This window comes from Dasypus novemcinctus, chromosome 2 (genome assembly GCF_030445035.2).
Source record: "Dasypus novemcinctus isolate mDasNov1 chromosome 2, mDasNov1.1.hap2, whole genome shotgun sequence".
Lineage (NCBI taxonomy): Eukaryota > Metazoa > Chordata > Mammalia > Cingulata > Dasypodidae > Dasypus > Dasypus novemcinctus.
In genome coordinates, this window is record NC_080674.1 from 47,246,528 (window position 1) to 47,262,510 (window position 15,983).

At 39.3% G+C, this 15,983-nt stretch overlaps 2 protein-coding genes and 1 long non-coding RNA gene across 9 annotated transcripts in view; 1 reads left to right on the forward strand and 2 right to left on the reverse strand.

The window, feature by feature from the left end:
• The window catches only part of HMGCS1 (3-hydroxy-3-methylglutaryl-CoA synthase 1), a 70,082-nt gene extending 63,447 nt beyond the window's left edge, over positions 1-6,635 (reverse strand). For 2 of the 4 annotated variants that reach the window (XM_058308614.2, XM_058308629.2), the window contains exon 1: positions 6,405-6,634. In XM_058308614.2, the coding sequence (XP_058164597.1) occupies positions 6,405-6,478 (74 nt within the window). In that variant the 5' untranslated portion in view covers positions 6,479-6,634. Of the gene's footprint in view, positions 1-4,333; positions 5,113-6,404 lie in introns of those variants that run through there. The other 2 variants (XM_058308610.2, XM_058308642.2) reach the window with 2 other exon arrangements.
• A 2,640-nt stretch (positions 6,636-9,275) lies between these two features.
• On the forward strand, positions 9,276-14,423 carry LOC105747546 (uncharacterized). 4 transcript variants are annotated; one of them, XR_001119523.3, is made up of 3 exons: positions 9,276-9,290; positions 10,249-11,019; positions 14,235-14,423. It is a non-coding gene; the product is annotated as an uncharacterized lncRNA (long non-coding RNA). The 4 variants fall into 4 exon arrangements; XR_001119524.3 differs by having other exon boundaries at positions 10,821-11,019; XR_011645684.1 differs by lacking the exon at positions 9,276-9,290 and adding an exon at positions 9,405-9,419.
• The window catches only part of CCL28 (C-C motif chemokine ligand 28), a 39,150-nt gene continuing 33,272 nt past the window's right edge, over positions 10,106-15,983 (reverse strand). The window contains exon 3 of the mRNA XM_004472899.4: positions 10,106-12,322. Within this exon, the coding sequence (XP_004472956.1) occupies positions 12,133-12,322 (190 nt within the window). The 3' untranslated portion in view covers positions 10,106-12,132. The remainder of the gene's footprint in view (positions 12,323-15,983) is intronic.

Here is a 15,983-nt window from a genome sequence, read left to right on the forward strand (position 1 = left end):
AGTGATTCCCCAAAAGAGAACCAGTAGTTACTAAGCATCTCTTGTGTGTCAAGCATTGTTCTTTACATTTAATTCTCACAGCAACTTTTTGAGCCAGGTTTTATTATTTCCATTTACAGATAAACAAACCAAGTTTCAACACCAAGCTTTCAAACAAGGTCTGTCTCACCAAAACAGTTCCATGATCGTTCTACCATATAATGTGCACAAGCAAAAAAAAAAAAAAAAAAAATCAAACCTCAATATTAGCTTTAAAAAAGTATATTCACTTTATCAACTGATTTTTTTGAGAAAATTTTTAAATGACAAATTCAGTATTCTACTTCATTTAAAATGTAAGTGAATTTATTAAAATATCATTTACCCCCTTAGTTCTCAAGAAAATTTATTTTATTTTAAAAAATATTCACCTATACTTTCTAAGTTTTGAACGTAATTTTTAAGTAGTAATTGTTAACTCCACAAAACCTCATCAAATAATTTATAACTAATATTTTTACTTCAAACTATTTACCTACCAATCATTGTGAGCTCAAGATACTATACAATGTTTGCTGTGTCTTCACTAATATGGGGAATTGGCCTGACTCGGAGATTTTGTTAGGGGAACTAGAAATGCTGTGTTTCTCATTTATACCTGGAAAGTAATCTGGGCCCATTTTGGCATAAGGAACTATTTCTTATGTAAAAGATTTAAGAATATGTATTAAGTGGTACACCTGATTGAATTAAGCCTTGTTCAGGCATGTCCTTTCAGGGAGTCAGAACCTTGCAATTGTCATCTGTGAGCTACACATTGCAGATAACTGAAATAATACCTTATGCAACTCGTAAGGCTTGCATGATATGTTTAGGATATAAATACAGTCATATTTCTTTTATTTTTCCATTCAATTGATGGTAAATAACTAGACTGGATCTTCTCAAGGCTTCCCTATCTCTCCCACCTGAATAGTCCAAGAATTCAGTCCAAGTCAGGGCAATCCTGCTTTCCTATACCAGGGAAGGAAATAGAGTTTAGTCTATTTATACTATTTAGTTTAGTATGATTGCTGTGGTTGCTACCATAGTGTTCGTTACTGAGTATTCATTCTGGATCCTTTCTTTAGCTAATTTTCTATGCTCAGATATTCACTGAGCACCTTATATGTACTAGACAGTAGGTTACGCACCCCGGATATAGCTGGAGATACGCTAGACATGGTGTCTGTCCTCCTGAGGCTCCCCAGTCCTATAGCCTGCTGGGTGGCGCCCTTACTGGACCAGACATACAAACCAGCTTAAGGAAGTTGCTCCAGGCTTGGATTCTACCATTGCAGCTCCACAGTCACACACGGGCTCTGACACTATTCCCTAAGTGGCAGGCACTTGAGGATTTTGGCTCTTAACCACTCTCAATCACCTCCGTGCCCAGACGTTGAGCCCCTTGTATCAAACTTGGGCCATCAGCTGAGGATACACCAGCCCTTCAGATGGGTTTCCCTTTATGATAATTGATGCCCTTGGCGAGTTAACCCTGACAGCTTTTCTAGACTCCAATTTCAGTAGCTCAAATTAGAATCTTGGTCTTTTCTTTCCCAGAAAGCTCCAATCTCCTTTTCGCAAAGGATATACCTCTTCCCCCCGAACTATGCATAAAAAGAAACTGGCATTAAGCCAGAAAGGGGGAGAGGGAGATAATCCGGAAACTTCACCTTTGCTCACTGATCTTATAGTTACACAGCTAATAGGGGTCACTCAAGAAACTCTACAGAAGAATTAAGACTGACAAATCTCATCCCAAGGTAACTTCCTGTTTCTGCCTAGAGAAAAAAGAGGTTGAGATAATTAAAACAATAACAACACTGTTTTACCTGTCATCACCTTTAGGTAGGGATGGCATTTTCTCTACTCAACCCCAGAGAAGTCTTATTCATAGATGTTATTTTCTAATAAACTTGTGGTTATTTTTAAACTAGTAAAACACAGTGAAGAGATGTTCCTAGTAAAACAGAGCTGAAGTGATGCTCTTGAAAAAAACAATAATTTTCTTTAAAAGCAAGGAAAAGATATTTCTATATCAAGCTCTGTGCATTATATATAAATATACAATATTTCATGTGTTTATATTGTTGTTTATTTTCTATATGAAATTTTGGCTATCACTTTGTTAGTCCTTGAAATCTAGAAATGGGCATTTCTGATGTCTCCCATACAAATCTTCAAATCACTGATAATGAAGTGGATTGAACACGACAAATAAGGCAGGTCTGCTGGAATGCTACTGTGTAGGGTAAGCGATGTGGTACAGCGAAATGGGTCAGGCTTTAGCACCAGACAAAATCCTCACTTGGAATCCAGGTTTCACCACTTAATTTCGATTTGGGTAAACTGCTTAATTTCTCTGAGCCTCGGTTTCCATTTTTGTATATGTGAGGAAAAATAGCTACTTTTCATAGTCATTGTGAGGATTATATATAACATTTTTACTGTGGCAGGTGGTATTCAAAACAAAAATGAGTTCATATTGAAGTTTGGAGTGTCTCCAAAGATGACCGCCAATAAACTATACCTAGAGGTATTTACTCCCTCTGTAATCCCCTCCCACATTAAATCTGGGTTGGCCTATGATTTGCTTTAGCCAATAGAATGTGGTAAAAGTTCTGACAATTTTTATCTTTGTACTTTCAGGACCCTGAGGCACCATGTAAAAAATCTGACTATTTCTACTGGATAGGAGAGACCATTAGGAGGGACCATATGGAATGGGAGAGGCCCTGAGACCATATGGAGAGAGCAAAACACAGCCATCCCAACATCCAGCTGAGCTCATCCTTCCCACCATCCCCTCCAAGGCACCAGACATGGGAGTGAAGCCATCTTGGATGTTCCAATCCCGGCCGCTATTATCTGACTACACCACATGAGAGACTCCAAGCAAGACTAGTAAAAGAACTATCCAGCTGAGGCTCCTTAACCCAGAAAATTGTGAGAAATAATAAATTGTTGGGGTAGTTTGCTAGACAGCAATGATAATAAAAAGACCAATTAGGGAATAAATAAACATATTTCTAGTGTCTACTATATTTCATTCTCTTACTGCTTTCTCACACATGTAATCACTTAATTTTCACAACAGTCTTGTGAGGTCAAGATAATCATTCCACTTTTATAGGTCAGAGACTTAAAATTAGAGCTATTCAACCATGAATAGTGACAGACCTTGGGGAAGTCAAGAGGGGCCTGAGGTGTGGAGCAATTAGCTCTTTGTTCTTCTAGTGTGAGGTATAAACTTTACATTCTCTATGGATGCCATTACATACAAAGATAAAAAGTGGCATATTGAAAATTTACACTTAAAATTTACACTGAAACATTTTAAGTGTCTAAATCAGTCATTTTTAACTTTGGGGGAGTCATGGATGTCAAGCACACAAAGTCAAGGCAAAAACAAGGCCAAGACCTGGCTGATTCAGCAGGTCAAGATACAAGTCACTTTTAGACTCAGACAGCAAAAGAATAGCCAATAGTGACAACTCCCATGGTCCTTGCTTCATGCACCAAAAGGGATAACACTGAAACAAAAGACGCCAGATGATTGCAATACAAGCTGTGGCATACCTCATAGCTGAGGACCCAGTTCTAGACCCCAGCTAAGTAGTTTTCTATTCTGCAGCTCTTTTTCTGTGGGTTTGAAGCAGAAATCCCCTAACCTCATCTAAACCCAAGTGTGATGAGAAACTGTCTCATTACAGCCTCCCAGGGTAATTTGAGGGAGGAAAGCAAGAGATGGTCTCAGAGCAGCTCAGAAAGCAGCCCTCCCATCCTCTCATGGTCTGGGAAGATCACAAGGCATACTGCCTATAACCTCAAGGGAGTTACCAATCTCCCTGCAGCCTCTAGGGATTCCATGCATACCAGATTTTAAATCCACAATAGCCCTACTTGGGTAATTGGAATAGAAAATGTTAGAGGAGGGAAATCCAGAAGATAAAAAATCAGTCAAGCTGTAATAAGTAGAATTGTCAGTCTTGTATTAGGTAGGATTTGTACTTCAATGTCAGAAATTCCACAGCACCTAGTGCTAGTTTGAAAGTTAGGTGTAAGACAATAAAAGAACACCATTTTCCCCAGCCCAACTCCTACCCCCACCCCCATCCCATATCTGCTTAGGGCACCAGTAAACAGTATTTCACAAAAAAATTTTTTTGAAATAATTTGTTTCCAAAAAGCACCCAAAGAGGGTTGTATTTCACTTGTCTACACTTTTTAATTTTATTTTTATTGTGGTAACATATATGCACAAATACTATAAGCTGATATTGGCTTAAACAATAGGAGTTTATTGGCTTACAGTTTTGATGGTAGAAGAAGTCCCAATCCTTGGGGTTCTTTGATTTTCCTGTAACATAATAATGTCCTCTCCGTTCTCTTCTGGGCTCCTGCTGACTTCTGCTTCTGGCTCCTCCCTGTGGTTTTCTCTTTATAAAGCCTCCAGTAATCTAGATTAAGGCCCACTTTGGTTCAGTACATCACATTCAACTAAAAATAACATCCAACAGGTCCTATTTACAATGGGTTCATATCCACAGGGACATGAATTAAGATGAAGGACATGTCTAGACCAAGAGATGGAAAGATGGCAGAATAGGAAGCATCAGGAATCAATCCCTCTAGCAGAAAATTATTAGATAGGCAGGAACAGTCTGAATCAATTATTTGAAAACTCCAGAATCCAGCAGAACACTGTACAGCATCGAGGGAAGAGTGAAAGGAAGAGGCTGGTAAATTACTACTAATACCAGTAAATTGTTCTCTCTGCCTGGTGGTTACTGTCCCCCATCCCCAACTCTCATGGCAGAGTAGTGGAGTATGGCAGGTAGTGTAGCTGGCTGGTGCCAGAAAGGGACATAAAAATCAACTTCCCAAAGATCTGGGTGCGGGTGGTGGAGGTGGTACAAGGGCTAGTTGCTGATCACTGCTTTTGAATAATTACTGTAGATCATTGGGGGACCAGCTCTGAGGGAGGCCATTGTTCCAACTTGCCCCAGACAAAGGTGAGAGACATAAAGATGGTATGCTTTCTCAAAGCAGTGAAGGACATTTGAAGGACTACATTTGCTGGGCGGGAGCCTAGTCAAGAAAGCACAACTTTGGGGAGCCATGAAAGAAGCTCCTTGCATCCTTCCTATCACCGCCCCCCCCCCCCCACCTTTCCCCAGGGCAGTTTAAAGCAGGCCAGTGCTCCCTTTGTCGGTCCCCGGACTTGTTCTGGCTGGGAAAGACTAACACGGAAAATTCCTTTTCAGTTTCCTCCCATGTCCCAGAGTTCACCCTCCAAGTAAAAGCAGTACAACACAATGAAAATGGTGTAAGAAACAAATGAGGAATGAACCTGGGGACAAAGGCTTACCTGCTTCAAGTTCTGCAGTGCAATAACCAGAAGAGAGAAAAGGTCTGTTTCATGGGAAGAGAGGAGGCATTCAAACTCCAGTAACGTGAGAACTCCTAAGGCCACTATCAAGCATAAGCCCAGGACAAGACACATGTCGGGAAGAGACAGGGAGGACTCCTGTCTTTAAATTTGCCTTGGACTGATCTTCTTGATAGGAAGGCTGATAAAGAACACAAGCCAACCCAAAGTCAATTTGAAAAGATAGCGAAAGGTGATTTTTGTTTACTTTTGCTTGGTTTTATTAGTTCCTGACCCTCAGGAAAATCTCTGTCATATCACCAGCTAAATACAAAATAAAGAAACAGACAACTCAGGGAACAAATCCCAGAGTTAACATTTAAAATAATGACATGTATGGTGTGGCAAACAATTTTTAAAAATATACAGTGTGCAACAAAAGATTACAAGACAGAAAAAGAAACAGGATGGCCCAACCAAAGCAAGAGAATAAAAATCAAGAAAACATCAACAAAGACTGTGGATATATCAGACAAAACCTTTTTAAAATGATCTTAAATATGTTGAAGGAGATGGAAGAAAATACGAAGAACTAAAGAATAACAGGAAAACCATGAATGACCACTATGAGGATCATCTCAGTAAAGACATAGAAATTTTAAAAAGGAATGAAACAGAACTGCTAGAGTTAAAGATCACAATAACTGAAATAAAAAAATTGCAGAAGGGTTTCAATAGCAGATTGGAGCTGGCAGAAGAAATAATTAGTGCTTTACTTTGTCAAAGGACTGACTTTGCAAAGTACCAGAAATGTGTTGGCTTTTATCATGGGAATTTATTTAGGATAAAATTTTATAGTTCCAAGGCCATGACTTGTCCAAATCAAGGCACCATCAGAGGTGCTTTCTTACGAAAGTCAGCCACATGGTGAAGCAAGATGGCTGCCAATCTCTGATGAGGTCTCAGTCCCCTTTTCCTTTCCAGAATCTATGATTGTTCCCTCAGAGCTCACCTGTGGGCAAGCAGGCATAATGTTGTCTCTTTCCAGACCTCGTCTGTCAGTCTTGATTGCTCCATTTTCTTCATAAGTTCAGCTACAAGCTATCAGGCATACAGTTTATCTCTCCCTGGACCTCAGCTCTTTGAGTCTGTCAGGGGTTTCTCCCCTTGCTACTCAGCTGTGGACAAAACTGGAATCCTTTCTCTTGTGTGGCAGGATCAACTATGGTGACTCCCTTTTCCTAGTTTTCTGTTTTTATCAGACCCAGCAAGAGGGTGGAGTCTCAATCTAAGTTACACCTAACTGACTAGTCCAGTTGAAAGTGTCCCATACCCACAGGAATGAATTAGTTCACAGACATAATCATCCTCTTTTTGGGATTCATAAAATAATTTCAAACTGCCACAAATTAACAAACTCAAAAACAAGACAATTAAAGTGAGTCTGCCTGATGAGCAGAAAGGAAAAAGAATTATAAAAAGTGAAAATAGCCTAAAAGATCTCAGATATACCATAAAGTATACCAACATATGCATTATGGGATTATCAGAAGGAAAAAGGAAGGAAGGAAGGAAGGGAGGGAGGGAGGAAGGGAGGGTGGGAGAGAGACATAGTCAAAGAATAATGACAGAAAATTTCCCAAACTTAGAGATTTATTTTTCTTGTATAATTGAGAAGCCTAGAGGTTGGTCATTGTCAAGTGACTCAAGACTATTCAAGGGGAAACGGACTTTGGCCCAGTGGTTAGGGCGTCCGTCTACCATATGGGAGGTCCACGGTTCAAACCCCGGGCCTCCTTGACCCGTGTGGAGCTGGCCATGCGCAGTGCTGATGCGCGCAAGGAGTGCCGTGCCACACAAGGGTGTCCCCCGCGTAGGGGAGCCCCACGCGCAAGGAGTGCGCCCGTGAGGAAAGCCGCCCAGCGTGAAAAGAAAGTCCAGCCTGCCCAGGAATGGCGCCGCCCACACTTCCCGTGCCGCTGACGACAACAGAAGCGGGCGCCGCTGACGACAACAGAAGCGGACAAAGAAACAAGACGCAGCAAACAGACACCAAGAACAGACAACCAGGGGAGGGGGGGAAATTAAATAAAATAAATAAATCTTTAAAAAAAAAAAAAAAAAAAAAAAAAGACTATTCAAGGATAGATTTCTAGGTTTTTCTTGACTTTTTCTAATTTTTTTGTATGATAGTTGGCTCCAGCTCCAGCTAAAATGCTTGTATTCAGGCAGAGAGCAAGAGGGTATTGAATTAGTTCCCTTTAAAATAATTCTTCCTGGAAGACTCATCTAACATCTTCCACTTATATATCAATGACCAGAATTTCATCATGTGACTACTCCTATCTCAAGGCAGTCAGGGAAATGTAGGTTCAAGCAAGGCACATCGCTACACCCAACAAAAGCAAAGATAGACAAGGAGATAGGAGGAAAATTGATATTGTGAAGGCACCCACACAACCAAAAAAGAGCACTCTGATGTTCTTTTCACCTATTTTTCAGGGGGTGGGTTATTATAAGGATAAAAATGAGATTCAATGGTTCAAAAAACACTTGTTGAGCATTTATATATACCAAGCATCAAAAGTACTTTGGAGAGAGGAATGTTTAATGAAGACAGTACTAGGGAAGGTGTCTCACAAGTGTGTAAGTGCTCTTTCCTTAATGTGACAACAGTGAGATGATGCCCACCACAAACAGGATCATAGATGATGATGAGCCATCAGATTCTCACACTCAGGCTTCCTTTTGAAGAGCCACACAAATGTAAAAGTTCATTGACTAATCAGAGGCCTGTGGAATAGACTTTTTCCCCCCATCACATTAATTCCCAACTGAACTGCTAAAACAAGCATACTCCTTTAATACTCAATTCAGGCATCATCGCCACCCCAAAACTTCATCTGACACACCCCTCCTTTATGCTCGCAGAGATCTAGGTACCTGCCACCATCATAACACTTTTCACAGTGTACTGATATGATTTGTCTCCTTCCCTTCTTCACTTTCCCCTGACAGGTCTCTGAATTTCTGGAAGGCAGGAACCATATCTTTTATCTCTGCAAATCTCCTTTCTCAGTGCCTGTTACCATGACTGAACATAGCTGCTCTGTGAACACTGAATAAATGAATGATGAATCAATAAACAAATGTGATGGATTTGTGTCTGTTATAGATGGCAGAAAGCCAGAACAGAAGAAGCTATCATTGGAATGACACAGAAAGCCAGGGACCTATGCTGACAGAATGAAAGGCCATTGTCTTCCATCACGGCACTAAGCAACAATACAGACTTTATAGAATGTGCGCCCATCCATAAGTTATTAGAGTTGCCACACTCAGGGACAGACACACAAGCCAAAGAGGCCTATGCCAAACTGCACGTATCTGGAGGCAGACATTCTGCAATCATTGAAGGGCACAATGTTCCCCAGCTAACAGAACAGTCGATAAGAACTCTTGTTATTTAAAAATTTCAGAACAATGAACAGATCCCGCTGTAGAAAAGAATAGCAAGAAACACAAAGAACCTAGATGAGTGACTGTACCTGGAAGAAGTTAAATATCTAAACCACACATCAGGGGTCATCTTAGAATTCTTGCAACTCATTGATTTTCAACTTTTAACCTCTACCCTAGACCAGTGGTTCTTAAGGCTGCTATTTCACCTTCATCTGGGGACATGTGGCAATATCTGGAGACATTACTGGATGTTATCTAGGGGGTAGAGTTCAGAGATAATACTTGCGCAGGTACGTTGCATAAGATAGTCCTCTACAAAGAATTACCCAGCCCAAAATGTCAGTAATGCCAAGATTTTGAGAAACCCTGCATTGGACAAGCAAGAAAGACAATTATTATGGCATGGAATTACGTTATCAACCTTAGCGATATAAAGGTAAAAGTATAGCTGATGTTACCCAAGGTGGAAGATGTAAAGAAAGGAGGAAAAGGAAGGAGGATGAGGTTTATAAACATCTTCCATAAAGGAGTGTGAATACTAGAGTTAATGGACAATGACTGGAAGGCGAGTATATTATCTAGTTAAAAAGATAGCTAAAACTAAAAATAATAAAAGTACTATGTGCTTGGATAAGAAGGGAGAAGGGAAGGGATGTAAGAAGTGGTATGGAAGTAGTCAATATTGCCTAAAATTAATAAACAGTATTTTTAGCATTTCATTTGAAATGATGGAAGTAATCACCAGAAGAACTAAAACTTAAAAGGGTTAAAAGAGTTTGCCCTAAGGAAGTAGGTTTGGGGATAGGGAGGATAGGTTGAGAGGATGTCGCTTTTCATTATAAATTCTGCTGTACTATGTATGTATATATGTATATATGTATGTATGTATGCATTTTATCACACACCTGTATTACTTTAATAAAAGTGTCATTTTAAAAAATGCTTATGAGGTTAACCTGGGTGATTTACTCATGGGTACAGTAAAATTATAGGTGATGCAATGTTTTGTTATTATACAAGTATGCTAACCTACAAAATGGAATAGTTAACTGCCAGACTTTCTTTAAAAAGTCTTCCAGCTATAAGGTCTTCAGATAAAGTTTCAATTATTTGCATCGCAATAAAATCAGTGTTAAAATATATGATATAAACCTACTGTGGTCACAGCTACATGAAAAAATTTGTATAAGATTATGGATCTGGACTGAAAGGAGGGACAAAATTGAAAATAATTCAAGTTGTTCGTTGGAATGGTTATAGATTATTGTTTTTATTTTTCTTAATTTTTCATTAATGTTGATGATTGTGATCAATTAATTTCAAAATTTGCAGATTTGTTACATTCATATTTATTTTATTATCTTTTATTAAATGTTACTTTCTTCAAATTTTAGAAACTAAAATTTAATGACATTGGATGATAACAGTACAAGATTAAATGGCAACATTTAGGAACCATTTTCCTCAGGATCCCTTATACTATCATAGTACCATTTTTAAAAACATGCTGGACTTGAGTAGAAGAATGCTGTGTTTTTTGTTTTTTTTTACAAAGTCTGTTTTGACATTGAAAAGAAGACCTGTGTGAGGAAGATTTTGCAATTCAAAGCCTACATATAAATAGTGTGCAATTTCCTCCATTTTGCCTAAGTGTGTGAAACTCAAATTCAGGCCTGTTTTAATCTTTGAAGATTATTACCTGTGTAGTGCCAACAATGCCAGTGGCAGCATTTTTAAATTCTAGACTTCCCAGCAAAAACTTCAGCCCTTTTTGAAGTCCCAGACGCACAGATCTTTACCTGAGTGTTTCCTTTCCACCTACTTCAGCTCCTCCCCCCACCTCCTAAGGGTCCACAGCTAGAGTTAATAAAACTAGGAAAGACATTGGGAAGAATTGAGTGTTTTGGGCATAAGTCCTGCCTCCTTCATTTACTGTGTGACCTTGGACAAGTCATTTGACCCCTAGGAGTCTCCAATTAATCCAGGCAACAACACCTGGGACTGCCCAGCAGGGACGCCTGATCCTGTTAAAGCTGTCATTGAGCTCCTGCCTTTTTGAAGGCTGTAATGAAACTGTTACTACACATGTGGAAGCCTCTGTGGACTAAAAGGAGGCCAAAAGAGAAGCTGATGAAATGGGAACAAACTCACCATGTGTGGGAAAGGTGAGTTAAGAGTTAAAAGATAACATACCTACTGCAGCTCTAAGAACTGACGGTGGGAGAGTGCTCTGGGGAGTAAATCATGTATTTTTTTTTTTTAGCTTTAGAATTTATAAATCTAAAGATCTACTCAAAGTTTTAAATGATTATCAGCTTAAAATGTTCTATTTAGAAAGTGAACTGTAGCCTACTGATGTGACACAATAAGTATACAAACTCATGAAAGAAACATTTTTACCAAAATGTTAAACCTGAATATCTAGTCATGAGGAAACAATCAGACAAACCCAGAATGTGGAACAGATTCTGGCTTAAACTCTTTTTCAAAAATTCCATGGCATGGAAAGGAAAGGAAAAAAAGAAAGCCGAGGGACTTTTTTAGATTAAAAGATACTGAGATATAACAATTAAATGCAATGTGTGAACCTTTATTGGTTCCTGGATTAGAAGAATAAACTATAGAAAGTACTCTAGAATCAGTTGGGAAAATCTGAATATGGATTATGTATATTAGATGGAATTATTGTTAATTTTTTAGGTATAAAGCTGGCAATGTGATTATGCAGGAAAAATCTATTTTGGGGGGATACAAAGTTATAACACTAAAACAAATTGAGGGATGAAGTGCCATGATGCTTGCAACTTATTTTCAAATGATTCAGCAAAAAATGCATATGTATTAATATTTGAAATGTTTTATATATATATACGTATATAAACGCACATGCAGAGAGAGAAAGAGAAGAGAGAAAGCAAATGTGGCAAAATGCTGACAATGATTAGTCCTGGTGAAAGGTATATAGGTGTTCATTGTAACATTGTCACAAATTCCCTATAGGTTTGGAAAACTTCATAATAAAAAGTTGGGGCAATTACATTTATATACTTGGTTTAAAATATTATGTGTGGCTAAGTAGTATATTTGGATTTCATTTTTCAGCTAAGTGTAGAGGTTATGTTTGCATATTGTGTAATTGTTCCTTAAAAGAAAACAAAAATATTTTTTATCTTGCCCTGTTGGCTCCTAGTAAGGAACATTACACATGATAAATTTATAACCAACCATGGCCAAGTTCACTTCAGGAACTGTCTTTGTGTATCAATTTTTTAAGCTCTCTAATGTGTTTTATGGCCATTTGTTTCCTGTTTCGCCTGATATGTCCTGTCACCGTTCCTCTTGGGATGGAGTTTCTTCATATGGCAAATGTTGCCTTTAGCATTTTTCTTGGCTGCTTGTTCTTTCAACCACTGCTTAATAGTATGGTTGTGCGGGCTGACACAGATTCTTCTATGCTTGATGTGAAGGCTGCCAAAAAGGAAGAAAATAAAATTACTGAGAGTAAATGCAAATAAACAAAATCCTATTGGCTTTTATAGACGCACTGTGTTCTGAGAGACTGAATCCTAAAACAGGGCACCATAAGGATAAATCGTGACTTTATGGTCACTGCTGCGTATGGTTCCTTAGACACCAGCAGAATGTCTTAAAAGAAGACAGAGGAGGAAGAAGAAGAGCAGGAGGAGTGAAAGGGAAAGGAGAAAGACAAGAAGAAAGAAGGGAAGAATACAGAGGAGAAGAGGAAAGGGAAGGAGAAGGAGGATAAGAAGGAAGAGGAGAAAGGAAACAATAATATAAAGTAAATGAAGACAATTCTTTTCCCAAGCAAACTAATTCATTCCTCATGGCCTATGCACAAGCGTCCTTCTCCACGAGGTTCCTCCAGGTCCTTTTAGGTAAATGCCCTCTGCCCTTCCTTTGAGTCTTGATGGTGATGCTATAACTCTCTTCTGGCACTTAGTTTTCTCTGTCTTTTATGTGAGTACTTGTCTCATCCCTCTTAGTAGAGTTATGGTCCTTGAGAGAGGAATTGTCTAGAAGTGTCGTGAAAAGCTCTTGTTCACAATAGGAATTCAGTAGTTACTTGTAGCTATGAAGTGAAAATTGTTCAAAATAAGGAGAGTCTGGTTTTGTTTTCCACAAAACAATCAATTAAAACATTCTAGGTATTAGTTAACATTTAATACAGATCCATATCACACATCACATATCACAAATATTCCTGTGCCTAGATAAGTTGAAACCCTGGTATTGGGGAAAGAAAAGGTAGGTAGAGAGGAACTAGGCTGCCTTTTCTCCAAATGGCCCAAGTGAAATCATTATCAGATAATGTAGAGACTCTTGAAATGGCAAATAAAGTATAGAAAGGTATGAGCAAGTTTTAGCATAGCCAGCATGTGGGGAATATTAATTTGAAAGACATAGGACATCTTAATAGGAAGACAGCACTTCCGAAAGTGTCTTAGATTGATAGGCCTCCAAAAGAAACACTAATGACCAGTTGGCTTGCCTTTAAGTAATAGATATTATGGGAGAAAACTTGGCTAAAGAACTCCTGATGGGGGAAAACAAAACTAAAGAAACACCACCCGCCCCCCCCCCAAAAAAAAAACAAAACTCAAGTTGAAGCTCCTACCTTTTCCAGAAAAGGACTAGAACTCTCTCCTTCCCTGTGGTGTAAGCAAAAATCTGACTTCACTGAGCAGATAGACTCTACTGCTACCAGAAAAGCCCATTACACAGGAAAGAAGTAAGACCCAGCTCCATTATTCCATGGGAAGTGACGAACTGGCCCGAGGGAAAGGCACTGGCCCTGGAGCTAAAGGAACAAAATGGATGAACAATTTTGCATTGAGTTTAGGATTAGCAACAACCAGAGCCTTTAATGAAGTCACACTGCTGTTGCAGACATTAAGAATTGCAATGATCATTTATAGTGTATGAAACAAAGAAATTCTTTCTAAGCAGAAATGGAAATGGAAAAGAAATCTAGTATATTCACTGTAAGTGGAATTATATTAACTAATTATGATTAATAATAGCTGTTATTTGGAGATTTTATTTCCAAAAATTAACCATGTTTTCTGGATCTAAAACACTTGTCTCAAATCTTAAAGTCTTTAACCACGGGTAGGGTTAACAGAGCATAGGCTGGATAAGTCAAGTCATGTTCCGTAGTAAAACAATTTGTAAGCAAGATGTTGTAGATTGAGTTGTGTACCCCAGAAAAACAAAAAACCCACCTTCTTCATCTTAATCCCATTCCTGTGTGTGTGAACCCCATGCAAACAGGACTTTCTGAAGATGTTATTTTTAGTTAAGGTGTGGGCCAGCTGAATGAGGGTGGGTCTTAATCCTATTACTGGATACTTTTATGCAGAGAAAGCCAGGAAGAGAAGCCAGAAGCTGGAGGTCAACAGGAACCCAGAATTGCAAGAAGAGAGTATCGCCATGTGGCAGGAAAGCCAAGGAACCCAAGGATTGCTGGCCAGCCAGAATGCTATGAATCCCAGGAGGAAGCAAGCCTTCTAGCCTCTGACCTGTGAGCCAATAAATTCCTGTTGTTAAACCCCTACTGTGTGATATTTGTCTTAGCAACCTGGGAAACTGAGACACTAAAACTATTTGTGTTGAATGTAAGGAAACAACAGAGAAGATCTGTAATTTATGATTTAAAAAAAAATTCTACAGGGAGGGAAGCAAATGTGGCTCAAGTGATTGGGCTCCTGCCTACCATATGGGAGACCCTGGGTTTGCTTCCAGGAACTCCTTGTGAAGGCAAGCTGGCCTGCGCCTGTGGAGAGCTGACGGCCCGTACCCCGCACAAAGCTGACAGCCCATGCCTGCGGAGAGCTGGCACAGCAAGATGACACAACAAAGGGAGACAAGCAGACACAGAAGAACGCTCAGTGGATGGACATAGAGAGCAGACAGCAAGCAAGTGGCAAGGTGGGGGATAAATAAAAAATAAATCTTAAAAAAAGAAAAAATACTACAGGGAACAGATTGGCTCAAGCAGTTGCACTCCTGCCTCCCACACGAGAGGTTCAGGGTTTGGTTTCTGGTGTCTCCTGAACAAAGAACAAGCAAAACAAACAAAAAAACCAACTCAGGGAAGCCAATGTGGCTCAATGGTTGAGCACTGGCCTCCCACATACAAGGTCACAGGTTCAATCCCTGGCCTCCAGTACCTAAAAAAACAAAAAAACAAAAAGCTACATAGTCAAATTTAATCTTATTTGAGGTTGAGACCAGGGTAAAAAATTTCTGTATTTTCAGCTCTCTCATCAACACAGAGGTAAATTTCTGTTCATATATCATTTAGATCTCTAGGTCATACCTGCTTAGCCGCCCAAAAAACTTCTCTTACTGTCCTGCTACCAGTATATCTCCTGATAAACCCCTCAAACTGTCTGTTGTTCTTATACACACAGAGAAACTTCCCTGGTTCTTTCCCCACATCTCCCTGGTACCCCATGGGAACCCTTACAAGCTCTGAAGCCTTCTTTTATCTTTTATCATTCCAGTGAGGTGGGAGAGACTGAGAGGAGTTGAGAACTTGGTATTTCTAAGAGCAGCCAGAGCTGCCATAGGCATATTGAGTTCAGCTCAGTAGACCTGACACAAACATCCAGATGTTTCTAATAACCCGGAGAATTGCCTATTCATGAACTACCCAAGAATTTTTAACTTTCCAACTGTTTTTAACATTACTTATTAAGGTTAAATGAAAGACTGGTAGAAACTGGAGCAGATATATATAAAGGGAGTTTTTCAAAGAATCTGGGAGCTTGAGGCATACCACGGAAACAGAAGGCACCTTATTAGTCATTGTATTTCCCAAATTGCTACAGTTTACAGTGGTTCCCAATGACTAAAAGCACCCTTCTGGGATCCTTCCAGGTCAAGCATGAACTGAGGAAACTGTGAGAGAGCTTTCAATCCTCTCCCTTCTCCCATAGAGACACTCATGCTTATAAAAAGATTAGATCAGGAATTGTCTCCCGCTCACCCCCACATCTGACCTGGGCATGGTTTTTAAACTTTATTGAATTTCAGGTCCTTTTGAAGATCTTGTAAAACCTGTGGGCCTTCTTCCAGGAAATTATTTGTACCTTAATACACAAGG